Here is a 13892-nt window from a genome sequence, read left to right on the forward strand (position 1 = left end):
ATTCCAAAGTCGCAGCTGATTCCTGCGACGCGTCTGCCCTTCCTGGGCATGATTCTGGACACAGACCAGAAGAAGGTGTTTCTCCCGGAGGAGAAGGCTCAGGAGCTCGTGACTCTGGTCAGAGACCTCCTAAAGCCAAAACAGGTGTCGGTGCATCACTGCACACGAGTCCTGGGAAAGATGGTGGCGTCATACGAAGCCATTCCCTTCGGCAGGTTCCATGCGAGGATCTTTCAGTGGGATCTGCTGGACAAGTGGTCCGGATCGCATCTTCAGATGCATCGGATGATCACCCTGTCCCACAGGGCCAGGGTGTCTCTTCTGTGGTGGCTACAAGGTGCTCACCTCCTCGAGGGCCGCAGATTCGGCATACAGGACTGGGTCCTGGTGACCACGGATGCAAGCCTCCGAGGGTGGGGGGCAGTCACTCAAGGAAGAAATTTCCAAGGGTTGTGGTCAAGTCAGGAGACTTGTCTGCACATAAATATCCTGGAGCTACGGGCCATATACAACGCCCTGAGTCAAGCGAAGCCTCTGCTTCGAGACCAACCAGTGCTGATTCAGTCAGACAACATCACGGCAGTCGCTCATATAAACCGCCAGGGCGGCACAAGAAGCAGGGTGGCAATGGCGGAAGCCACCAGGATTCTTCGTTGGGCGGAGAATCACGTGCAAGCACTGTCAGCAGTGTTCATTCCGGGAGTGGACAACTGGGAAGCAGACTTCCTCAGCAGACACGACCTCCACCCGGGAGAGTGGGGACTTCATCAAGAAGTCTTCACGCAGATTGTAAGCCGATGGGAGCTGCCACAGGTGGACATGATGGCGTCCCGCCTCAACAAAAAATTAAAGAGGTATTGCGCCAGGTCAAGGGACCCTCAGGCGATAGCTGTGGACGCACTGGTGACACCCTGGGTATTCCAGTCGGTCTATGTGTTTCCTCCTCTTCCTCTCATACCCAGGGTACTGAGAATCGTAAGAAAAAGAGGAGTGAGAACAATACTCATTGTTCCGGATTGGCCAAGAAGGACTTGGTACCCGGAACTGCAAGAAATGCTCACAGAGGACCCATGGCCTCTGCCTCTCAGACAGGACCTGTTGCAACAGGGGCCCTGTCTGTTCCAAGACTTACCGCGGCTGCGTTTGACGGCATGGCGGTTGAACGCCGGATCCTAGCAGAAAAGGGCATTCCGGAAGCAGTTATTCCTACGCTGATAAAGGCTAGGAAGGACGTGACAGCAAAACAATATCACCGTATATGGCGAAAATATGTTGCTTGGTGTGAGGCCAGGAAGGCCCCTACAGAGGAATTCCAGCTGGGTCGATTCCTGCACTTCCTACAGTCAGGTGTGACTATGGGCCTAAAATTAGGATCCATACAGGCCCAGATTTCGGCCCTATCCATTTTCTTTCAAAAAGAACTGGCTTCACTGCCTAAGGTTCAGACGTTTGTTAAGGGAGTGCTGCATATTCAGCCTCCTTTTGTGCCACCAGTGGCACCTTGGGATCTTAACGTGGTCTTGGCTTTCCTGAAATCCCACTGGTTTGAGCCACTTAAGACAGTGGAGCTAAAGTGTCTCACGTGGAAAGTGGTCATGCTGTTGGCCCTAGCCTCAGCTAGGCGTGTGTCAGAATTGGCGGCTTTGTCATGTAAAAGCCCCTATCTGGTTTTCCATATGGATAGGGCAGAATTGCGAACTTGTCCGCAGTTTCTGCCAAAGGTGGTGTCATCTTTTCATCTGAACCAACCCATTGTGGTGCCTGCGGCTACTCGTGACTTGGAGGATTCCAAGTTGCTTGATGTAGTCAGGGCTTTGAAGATCTATGTTGCCAGGACGGCTGGAGTCAGGAAAACTGACTCGCTGTTTATCCTGTATGCATCCAACAAGCTGGGTGCTCCTGCTTCAAAGCAAACCATTGCTCGCTGGATCTGTAACACGATTCAGCAGGCTCATTCTGCGGCTGGATTGCCGCATCCAAAATCAGTGAAAGCCCATTCCACAAGGATGGTGGGCTCTTCTTGGGCGGCTGCCCGAGGGGTCTCGGCATTACAGCTTTGCCGAGCTGCTACTTGGTCGGGTTCAAACACATTTGCAAAGTTCTACAAGTTTGATACCCTGGCTGAGGAGGACCTTGTGTTTGCCCATTCGGTGCTGCAGAGTCATCTGCACTCTCTCGCCCGTTTGGGAGCTTTGGTATAATCCCCATGGTCCTTACAGAGTCCCCAGCATCCACTAGGACGTTAGAGAAAATAAGAATTTACTCACCGGTAATTCTATTTCTCGTAGTCCGTAGTGGATGCTGGGCGCCCGTCCCAAGTGCGGATTTTCTGCAATACGTGTATATAGTTATTGCTTAACAAAGGGTTATGGTTATGTAGCATCGGTTGAGTGATGCTCAGTTGTTGTTCATACTGTTAACTGGGTAAGTTTATCACAAGTTGTACAGTGTGATTGGTGTGGCTGGTATGAGTCTTACCCTGGATTCCAAAATCCTTTACTTGTAATGTCAGCTCTTCCGGGCACAGTTTCCTTAACTGAGGTCTGGAGGAGGGGCATAGAGGGAGGAGCCAGTGCACACCAGATAGTACTAAATCTTTCTTTAGAGTGCCCAGTCTCCTGCGGAGCCCGCTATTCCCCATGGTCCTTACGGAGTCCCCAGCATCTACTACGGACTACGAGAAATAGAATTACCGGTGAGTAAATTCTTATTTCTCTGACGTCCTAGTGGATGCTGGGAACTCCGTAAGGACCATGGGGAATAGCGGCTCCGCAGGAGACTGGGCACAAAAGTAAAGCTTTAGGACTACCTGGTGTGCACTGGCTCCTCCCCCCATGACCCTCCTCCAAGCCTCAGTTAGATTTTTGTGCCCGGCCGAGAAGGGTGCACACTAGGGGCTCTCCTGAGCTTCTTAGTGAAAGTTTAGTTTTAGGTTTTTTATTTTCAGTGAGACCTGCTGGCAACAGGCTCACTGCATCGAGGGACTAAGGGGAGAAGAAGCGAACCTGCCTGCTTGCAGCCAGCTTGGCTTCTTAGGCTACTGGACACCATTAGCTCCAGAGGGACCGAACACAGGCCCAGCCTCGGAGTCCGGTCCCAGAGCCGCGCCGCCGGCCCCCTTACAGAGCCAGAAGCAAGAAGAGGTCCGGAAAAATCGGCGGCAGAAGACATCAGTCTTCAACAAGGTAGCGCACAGCACTGCAGCTGTGCGCCATTGCTCCTCAGGCACACTTCACACTCCGGTCACTGAGGGTGCAGGGCGCTAGGGGGGCGCCCTGAGCAGCAATGTAAAACACCTTGGCTGGCGAAAATACACCACATATAACCCCCAGGGCTATATGGATGTATTTTAACCCCTGCCAGAATTCACCAAAAAGCGGGAGAAAAGGCCGCCGAGAAGGGGGCGGAGCCTATCTCCTCAGCACACGGGCGCCATTTTCCATCACAGCTCCGCTGGAAGGACGTCTCCCTGACTCTCCCCTGCAGTCCTGCACTACAGAAAAGGGTAAAAAAGAGAGGGGGGGCACTAATTTGGCGCAGTTTTGATAATAACAGCAGCTATAAAGGGAAAAGCACGTTATATAGTGGTATTCCTGTCTATATATAGCGCTCTGGTGTGTGCTGGCATACTCTCCCTCTGTCTCCCCAAAGGGCTAGTGGGGTCCTGTCCTCTATCAGAGCATTCCCTGTGTGTGTGCGGTGTGTCGGTACGATTGTGTCGACATGTTTGAGGAGGAAAATGAGATGGAGGCGGAGCAATTGCCTATAATAGAGTTGTCACCCCCTAGGGAGTCGACACCTGAGTGGATGAGCTTATGGAAGGAATTGCGTGACAGTGTCAGCTCTTTACGAAAGACAGTTGACGATATGAGACAGCCGGCTACTCAGCTTGTGCCTGTCCAGGGGTCTCAAACACCATCAGGGGCTCTAAAACGCCCGTTACCTCAGATGGCAGACACAGACACGGATACTGACTCCAGTGTCGACGATGATGAGACAAATGTGACTTCCAGTAGGGCCACACGTTACATGATTGAGGCAATGAAAAATGTTTTGCATATTTCTGATAATACAAGTACCACTAAAAAGGGTATTATGTTTGGTGAGAAAAAACTGCCTGTAGTTTTTCCTGTATCCGAGGAATTAAATGAAGTGTGTGATGAGGCGTGGGTTTCCCCCGATAAAAAACTGATAATTCCTAAAAGGTTATTGGTATCATACCCTTTCCCGCCAGAGGATAGGGCACGTTGGGAAACACCCCCTAGGGTGGATAAAGCGCTCACACGCTTGTCTAAACAGGTGGCACTACCCTCTCCTGATACGGCCGCCCTAAAGGAACCTGCCGACAGAAAGCAGGAGAATATCCTAAAATGTATATACACTCACACGGGTGTTATACTGCGACCGGCAATCGCCTCAGCCTGGATGTGCAGTGCTGGGGTGGCGTGGTCGGATTCCCTGACTGAAAATATTGATACCCTAGATAGGGACAGTATATTACTGACTATAGAGCATTTAAAAGATGCATTTTTATATATGCGTGATGCGCAGAGGGATATTTGCCGACTGGCATCAAGAGTTAGCGCGCTGTCCATTTCTGCAAGAAGAGGGTTATGGACGCAGCAGTGGTCAGGTGATGCGGATTCCAAAAGGCACATGGAAGTATTGCCTTATAAGGGGGAGGAGTTATTTGGGGTAGGTCTATCAGACCTGGTAGCCACGGCAACTGCTGGAAAATCCACATTTCTCTGACGTCCTAGTGGATGCTGGGAACTCCGTAAGGACCATGGGGAATATCGGCTCCGCAGGAGACTGGGCACAAAAGTAAAGCTTTAGGACTACCTGGTGTGCACTGGCTCCTCCCCCTATGACCCTCCTCCAAGCCCCAGTTAGATTTTTGTGCCCGGACGAGAAGGGTGCACACTAGGGGCTCTCCTGAGCTTCTTAGTGAAAGTTTAGTTTTAGGTTTTTTATTTTCAGTGAGACCTGCTGGCAACAGGCTCACTGCATCGAGGGACTAAGGGGAGAAGAAGCGAACCTGCCTGCTTGCAGCCAGCTTGGGCTTCTTAGGCTACTGGACACCATTAGCTCCAGAGGGACCGAACACAGGCCCAGCCTCGGAGTCCGGTCCCAGAGCCGCGCCGCCGGCCCCCTTACAGAGCCAGAAGCAAGAAGAGGTCCGGAAAAATCGGCGGCAGAAGACATCAGTCTTCAACAAGGTAGCGCACAGCACTGCAGCTGTGCGCCATTGCTCCTCAGGCACACTTCACACTCCGGTCACTGAGGGTGCAGGGCGCTAGGGGGGGGGGGCGCCCTGAGCAGCAATGTAAAACACCTTGGCTGGCGAAAATACACCACATATAACCCCCAGGGCTATATGGATGTATTTTAACCCCTGCCAGAATTCACCAAAAAGCGGGAGAAAAGGCCGCCGAGAAGGGGGCGGAGCCTATCTCCTCAGCACACGGGCGCCATTTTCCATCACAGCTCCGCTGGAAGGACGTCTCCCTGACTCTCCCCTGCAGTCCTGCACTACAGAAAAGGGTAAAAAAGAGAGGGGGGCACTAATTTGGCGCAGTTTTAATACTAACAGCAGCTATAAAGGGAAAAGCACATTTTATAGTGGTATTCCTGTCTATATATAGCGCTCTGGTGTGTGCTGGCATACTCTCCCTCTGTCTCCCCAAGGGGCTAGTGGGGTCCTGTCCTCTATCAGAGCATTCCCTGTGTGTGTGCGGTGTGTCGGTACGATTGTGTCGACATGTTTGAGGAGGAAAATGAGATGGAGGCGGAGCAATTGCCTATTATAGAGTTGTCACCCCCTAGGGAGTCGACACCTGAGTGGATGAGCTTATGGAAGGAATTGCGTGACAGTGTCAGCTCTTTACGACAGTTGACGACATGAGACAGCCGGCTACTCAGCTTGTGCCTGTCCAGGGGTCTCAAACGCCATCAGGGGCTTTAAAACGCCCGTTACCTCAAATGGCAGACACAGACACGGATACTGACTCCAGTGTCGATGATGAGGAGACAAACGTGACTTCCACTAGGGCCACACGTTACATGATTGAAGCAATGAAAAATGTATTGCATATCTCTGATAATACAAGTACCACTAAAAAGGGTATTATGTTTGGTGAGAAAAAACTGCCTGTAGTTTTTCCTGTATCCGAGGAATTAAATGAAGTGTGTGATGAGGCGTGGGTTTCCCCCGATAAAAAACTGATAATTCCTAAAAGGTTATTGGCATCGTACCCTTTCCCGCCAGAGGATAGGGCACGTTGGGAAACACCCCCTAGGGTGGATAAAGCGCTCACACGCTTGTCTAAACAGGTAGCACTACCCTCTCCTGATACGGCCGCCCTAAAGGAACCTGCCGATAGAAAGCTGGAGAATATCCTAAAATGTATATACACTCACACGGGTGTTATACTGCGACCAGCAATCGCCTCAGCCTGGATGTGCAGTGCGGGCCTGGCGTGGTCGGATTCCCTGACTGAAAATATTGATACCCTAGATAGGGACAGTATATTACTGACTATAGAGCATTTGAAGGATGCATTTCTATATATGCGTGATGCACAGAGGGATATTTGCCGACTGGCATCAAGAGTTAGCGCGCTGTCCATTTCTGCAAGAAGAGGTTTATGGACGCGGCAGTGGTCAGGTGATGCGGATTCTAAAAGGCACATGGAAGTATTGCCTTATAAGGGGGAGGAGTTATTTGGGGTAGGTCTATCAGACCTGGTAGCCACGGCAACTGCTGGAAAATCCACATTTTTACCCCAGGTAGCTTCTCAACCTAAGAAGACGCCGTATTATCAGGCGCAGTCCTTTTGGCCCCATAAGGGCAAGCGGGCAAAAGGCGCCTCATTTCTGCCCCGTGGCAGAGGGAGAGGAAAAAGGCTGCAACAAACAGCCAGTTCCCAGGAACAAAAGCCCTCTTCCGCCTCCGCAAAGTCCTCAGCATGACGCTGGGGCTTTACAAGCGGACTCAGGCACGGTGGGGGCCCGTCTCAAGAAGTTCCGTGCGCAGTGGGCCCACTCGCAAGTGGACCCCTGGATCCTTCAGGTGGTATCTCAGGGGTACAAATTGGAATTCGAGACGTCTCCCCCTCGCCGTTTTCTAAAGTCTGCTTTACCGACGTCTCCCTCAGACAGGGAGGCAGTATTGGAAGCCTTTCACAAGCTGTATTCCCAGCAGGTGATAATCAAGGTACCCCTCCTACAACAGGGAAAGGGGTACTATTCCACACTGTTTGTGGTACCGAAGCCGGACGGCTCGGTGAGACCAATTTTAAACCTAAAATCCTTGAACACTTACATACAAAGGTTCAAATTCAAGATGGAGTCACTCAGAGCAGTGATTGCAAACCTGGAAGAAGGGGACTATATGGTGTCTCTGGACATCAAAGATGCTTACCTACATGTCCCAATTTACCCTTCTCACCAAGGGTACCTCAGGTTTGTGGTACAGAAAAGGGCAAGATCCAGGGAACAGTTGGAAGTCGGGGTAGCACTATCTCAGATAGTGCTGCGCCAGCACGGTTGGATTCTCAATATTCCAAAATCGCAGCTGATCCCGACGACACGACTTCTATTCCTAGGGATGATCCTGGACACAGTCCAGAAAAAGGTGTTTCTCCCGGAGGAGAAAGCCAGGGAGTTATTCGAACTAGTCAGAAATCTCCTAAAACCAGGCCAAGTCTCAGTGCATCAATGCACAAGGGTCCTGGGAAAGATGGTGGCTTCTTACGAAGCAATCCCATTCGGCAGATTCCACGCAAGAACCTTCCAGTGGGATCTGCTAGACAAATGGTCCGGGTCGCATCTTCAGATGCATCAGCGGATAATCTTGTCACCAAGGACAAGGGTGTCTCTCCTGTGGTGGTTGCAGAGTGCTCATCTTCTAGAGGGCCGCAGATTCGGCATTCAGGACTGGGTCCTGGTGACCACGGATGCCAGCCTGAGAGGCTGGAGAGCAGTCACACAGGGAAGAAATTTCCAGGGCTTGTGGTCAAGCCTGGAGACATCACTTCACATAAATATCCTGGAGCTAAGGGCCATCTACAATGCTCTAAGCCTAGCAAGACCTCTGCTTCAAGGTCAGCCGGTGCTGATCCAGTCAGACAACATCACGGCAGTCGCCCACGTAAACAGACAGGGCGGCACAAGAAGCAGGAGGGCAATGGCAGAAGTTGCAAGGATTATTCGCTGGGCGGAAAATCATGTGATAGCACTGTCAGCAGTGTTCATTCCGGGAGTGGACAACTGGGAAGCAGACTTCCTCAGCAGACACGACCTCCACCCGGGAGAGTGGGGACTTCACCCAGAAGTCTTCCACATGATTGTGAACCGTTGGGAAAAACCAAAGGTGGACATGATGGCGTCCCGCCTCAACAAAAAACTAGACAGGTATTGCGCCAGGTCAAGGGACCCTCAGGCAATAGCTGTGGACGCTCTGGTAACACCGTGGGTGTACCAGTCAGTGTATGTGTTCCCTCCTCTGCCTCTCATACCCAAGGTAGTGAGAATCATAAGAAGGAGAGGAGTAAGGACTATACTCGTGGCTCCGGATTGGCCAAGAAGGACTTGGTACCCGGAACTTCAAGAGATGCTCACAGAGGACCCGTGGCCTCTACCTCTAAGAAAGGACCTGCTCCAGCAGGGACCCTGTCTGTTCCAAGACTTACTGCGGCTGCGTTTGACGGCATGGCGGTTGAACGCCGGATCCTGAAGGAAAAAGGCATTCCGGATGAAGTCATCCCTACCCTGATCAAAGCCAGGAAGGATGTAACCGTACAGCATTATCACCGTATTTGGCGTAAATATGTTGCGTGGTGCGAGGCCAGGAAGGCCCCTACAGAGGAATTTCAACTGGGTCGTTTCCTGCATTTCCTGCAAACAGGACTGTCTATGGGCCTAAAATTAGGGTCCATTAAGGTTCAAATTTCGGCCCTGTCGATTTTCTTCCAGAAAGAACTGGCTTCAGTTCCTGAAGTTCAGACGTTTGTCAAGGGGGTACTGCATATACAGCCTACTTTTGTGCCTCCAGTGGCACCTTGGGATCTCAATGTAGTTTTGGGGTTCCTAAAATCACATTGGTTTGAACCACTCACCACTGTGGACTTAAAATATCTCACATGGAAAGTGGTAATGCTGTTGGCCCTGGCTTCGGCCAGGCGTGTCTCAGAATTGGCGGCTTTATCCTATAAAAGCCCTTACCTAATTTTTCATACGGACAGGGCAGAATTGAGGACTCGTCCTCAATTTCTCCCTAAGGTTGTTTCAGCGTTTCACCTGAACCAGCCTATTGTGGTACCTGCGGCTACTAAGGACTTGGAGGACTCCAAGTTGCTGGATGTAGTCAGGGCCCTGAAAATATATGTTTCCAGGACGGCTGGAGTCAGAAAATCTGACTCGCTGTTTATCCTGTATGCACCCAACAAGCTTGGTGCTCCTGCTTCTATGCAGACTATTGCTCGTTGGATTTGTAGTACAATTCAGCTTGCACATTCTGTGGCAGGCCTGCCACAGCCTAAATCTGTAAAAGCCCATTCCACAAGGAAGGTGGGCTCATCTTGGGCGGCTGCCCGAGGGGTCTCGGCTTTACAACTTTGCCGAGCAGCTACTTGGTCAGGGGCAAACACGTTTGCTAAATTCTACAAATTTGATACCCTGACTGAGGAGGACCTGGAGTTCTCTCATTCGGTGCTGCAGAGTCATCCGCACTCTCCCGCCCGTTTGGGAGCTTTGGTATAATCCCCATGGTCCTTACGGAGTTCCCAGCATCCACTAGGACGTCAGAGAAAATAAGAATTTACTTACCGATAATTCTATTTCTCGTAGTCCGTAGTGGATGCTGGGCGCCCATCCCAAGTGCGGATTGTCTGCAATACTTGTACATAGTTGCTGTTACAAAAATCGGGTTTTTGTTGTTGTGAGCCATCTTTTCAGAGGCTCCGCTGTTATCATGCTGTTAACTGGGTTCAGATCACAGGTTGTACGGTGTGATTGGTGTGGCTGGTATGAGTCTTACCCGGGATTCAAAATCCTTCCTTATTGTGTACGCTCGTCCGGGCACAGTATCCTAACTGAGGCTTGGAGGAGGGTCATGGGGGGAGGAGCCAGTGCACACCAGGTAGTCCTAAAGCTTTACTTTTGTGCCCAGTCTCCTGCGGAGCCGCTATTCCCCATGGTCCTTACGGAGTTCCCAGCATCCACTACGGACTACGAGAAATAGAATTATCGGTAAGTAAATTCTTATTTTTTTCTTGCATGACACAGTTCTTGCAGGACTCCCTTCTTGTTGTGTTTGTAGGTTTGTGCTGCTGCCTCCATTCTGCTGTGATATCTTCCGTGCTTGTAACCTGAGTGATCCCTCTGCTTGCCACCAAATGTGAAGATACCGGGTTCCAAATCACTCGGGCACGGTGGTAGAGAAAAAACCAGCAGTGGTTTATTGAACAGAATGGGTTATAAACAACTCAGCACACTTCTGTAATCCAATTCCACACGACAATTCCCACCACACACTCCTAACAGAACATTGGCCCTCATTCCGAGTTGTTCGCTCGGTATTTTTCATCGCATCGCAGTGAGAATTCTCTTAGTGCGCATGCGTAATGTTCGCACTGCGCATGCGTCAAGTAACTTTACTAAGAAGAAAGTAATTTTACTCACGGCTTTTTCGTCGCTCCGGAGAACGCATTGTGATTGACAGGAAATGGGTGTTACTGGGCGGATGTACGGCGTTTTAGGGGCGTGTGGCAGGAAACGCTACCGTTTCCGGAAAAAACGCAGGCGTGTCTGGAGAAACGGTGGGAGTGCTTGGGCGAACGCTGGGTGTGTTTATGACGTCAGCCGGGACCGAAAAGCACTGAATTGATCGCACAGGCAGAGTAAGTCTGGAGTTACTCAGAAACTGCTAACTCGGTTTTGATCGCAATATTGCGAATACATCGGTCGCACATTTAAGATGTTTAGATTCACTCCCAGTAGGCGGCGGCTTAGCGTGTGTAACTCTGCTATAATCGCCTTGCGAGCGAACAACTCGGAATGAGGGCCATTGGCCCTCATTCCGAGTTGTTCGCTCGGTATTTTTCATCGCATCGCAGTGAGAATTCTCTTAGTGCGCATGCGTAATGTTCGCACTGCGCATGCGTCAAGTAACTTTACTAAGAAGAAAGTAATTTTACTCACGGCTTTTTCGTCGCTCCGGAGAACGCATTGTGATTGACAGGAAATGGGTGTTACTGGGCGGATGTACGGCGTTTTAGGGGCGTGTGGCAGGAAACGCTACCGTTTCCGGAAAAAACGCAGGCGTGTCTGGAGAAACGGTGGGAGTGCTTGGGCGAACGCTGGGTGTGTTTATGACGTCAGCCGGGACCGAAAAGCACTGAATTGATCGCACAGGCAGAGTAAGTCTGGAGTTACTCAGAAACTGCTAACTCGGTTTTGATCGCAATATTGCGAATACATCGGTCGCACATTTAAGATGTTTAGATTCACTCCCAGTAGGCGGCGGCTTAGCGTGTGTAACTCTGCTATAATCGCCTTGCGAGCGAACAACTCGGAATGAGGGCCATTACTTCTTAGTCAAGGAGCAGAGAATCTCCCTCAGCTCTCTGGGTAGCTCTACTTATACCCTCAGTAGCTTCATATTGCAGGGGTGTGTTTGACTGCTTTGTCTTAGGATCTTACAGCTTTGGAATACAATACATATTCTAATCAAGGTGATTACATCCACCAGAGAGCCCCTCTGTCTGGTCAGTTTACTGTTGGACAACAGGGAGTAAACAGAAAGGGACAATGGTACTTTATATGACTCACCCTTTGAGTGTCCACTGTAGTGTTAGTAAACAAAAGGAAACTAGGTCTAACCTGAATACATTAACTAAAGTGTAACAGATAACAACACAATTGCAGATATTAACAATATTAAGGTTGATTTAAGCACAATCTGGGGGTGAGGAGGGAGATGCTATGGAGATAAAAAAAAGTACACATTTGACATGGGAAATAAGGCATAGCTATATTAATTGTCACAGACCTCTTCTTTCCTCGCACTTATGTTTGAAACCTGGATGCAGAAAAATAGGGGACTGAGGGGGTGATTCAGACCTGATTGATGGACTGCTAAAATTGTTGTGCTGCATTTAGATAGTCGCCGCCCAAGGGGGAGTGTATATTCGCTGTGCATGTGTGCGATCGTCTGTGTACACCGAGCAGCTAAAAATCCCTCACTCAGCAGACAGCTGCAAATCCGTTTGCACCTCACTCACCATTGAATGATTTTTCCTCTGTGTGTGCAGTCTGTGTGTGCAGCCCAGGACTTACTCCTCCAGTGCGATGATAACAGGCTGATTAGGTCCGGAGCTGACGTCACATACCCTCCCTGAAAATGCTTGGGAACGCCTGCGTTTTTCCTGACACTCCCAGAAAACGTTCAGTTACCACCCACAAACGGTCTCTTCCGGTCAATCAGCATGCAAATGGCTGTGCGATTGCATTTTTCGCACCAGCCTGTCACTGACTGTTGTTTGCCGACGCGCGTGCTCATTGCGGAGCATACGCGTGCACAGTCTATTACTGATTGCTCGCTTTTAAATGCACAGCAGCGATCAGGTCTGAATCACCCCCTAAATTCCCAGGCAGATCCCAAATAGTCCAAATGAATTCAGTTCCAAGTGAATAGCAGTGTAGAGCAGTCTAACAGAATGCTATTATACATTTTCTAAATCCATTATCTGTCTAGTTATCCACATGTAGCACAGGTTTTTGTTTATTCAGTTGTAATGCTTATTCTTAAGGAAAACTTGTTGATTTACCAGCACAATGTACAGTATATATGATATATACCGCTTCAGTGTAAAGGGCCCCATACACTACAACGATAATGTTCGATTTCATCCGATTTCGGCCATTCAGGCCGATATATCGGATGAAATCGGCCATATCAGATGTGTTTTACATCTGATCCGATGCGCGGTCCCGTGAGCATCGGATCGGATCTCCTAGATTGACTGTGCTGCACTAGTGATATGTTGGACCCCGCAGGCATGGCTGGGATCACATAAGATACATTGTATGCGGTCCTTTTGCTTACAATGTATCTTATGCGATCCTGCCGCCCGGGAGGCTGCTGGGCGGTTCAAGGGTGATCGCCTGCGACATGAGGATCCGACATGTCGCAGTAGTGTATGGGGCCCTTTAGATTTGAAATGTTTCCTTTAATGCTTTTCTGTGTTTCCATTTATTTATAGCTCATTGAATATCACAGTGTGGCTCAAATGGTATTGAGAGACGTCCCAGATCCCCCAAGGTAAGAATACAGCTCCTGATAATACTAATGTGCTGCAAAACCGAGATCAACCTTATGCACAAAACACATTTGTTAGATGTGTGACAGGATGGGTGCAATGTGCTATATATAATATGAGCATAGGCATAGCTCTCCGCTAGTGACAGTGTTGGGTTTAGGCATTTTTACTGTCTCAGTAGAAAAAAGTACTGCCCATCATTAGCCCTTAAATACATAAGATTATTTATGATGTGGAAACATAAGAGGCAGTCAGACTGTCCTAAATGCTGGAGAGCAGCAGTAGATATAGAGGCCTCCAAAAATTCAAAGTCAGGGACCTGCCTTCTCAAATACAGTAAGGACGATGCATTTGACCCTGTATACAACCAGGTGTGTACTAGGTAGACATTCAAGTATACATAGGTGTGCACCACCAGCTGTGTATCTTCTAGGTAGGTAGACATAATGAGCCTGTCTGGCTTCTGATCTGGGGTATGGACACCAATTATGTATTCCTCAGACAGAAAACCTACAGTTAGATCATGTATATGGCACTCAGCATACAAAGTAGTACTGTAGTGATGATCAA

General features: G+C 49.7%; 1 protein-coding gene across 5 annotated transcripts in view; it reads left to right on the forward strand.

Moving 5' to 3' along the window:
• The window catches only part of DLEC1 (DLEC1 cilia and flagella associated protein), a 247281-nt gene that overhangs the window by 83105 nt on the left and 150284 nt on the right, over positions 1-13892 (forward strand). For all 5 annotated transcript variants that reach the window (XM_063921795.1, XM_063921794.1, XM_063921796.1 and 2 more), the window contains exon 16: positions 13266-13324. In XM_063921795.1, coding sequence (XP_063777865.1) covers positions 13266-13324 — 59 coding nt within the window. The remainder of the gene's footprint in view (positions 1-13265; positions 13325-13892) is intronic.

The sequence above is a fragment of the Pseudophryne corroboree genome, chromosome 5 (genome assembly GCF_028390025.1).
Source record: "Pseudophryne corroboree isolate aPseCor3 chromosome 5, aPseCor3.hap2, whole genome shotgun sequence".
In the NCBI taxonomy this organism is placed as follows: Eukaryota; Metazoa; Chordata; class Amphibia; order Anura; family Myobatrachidae; genus Pseudophryne; species Pseudophryne corroboree.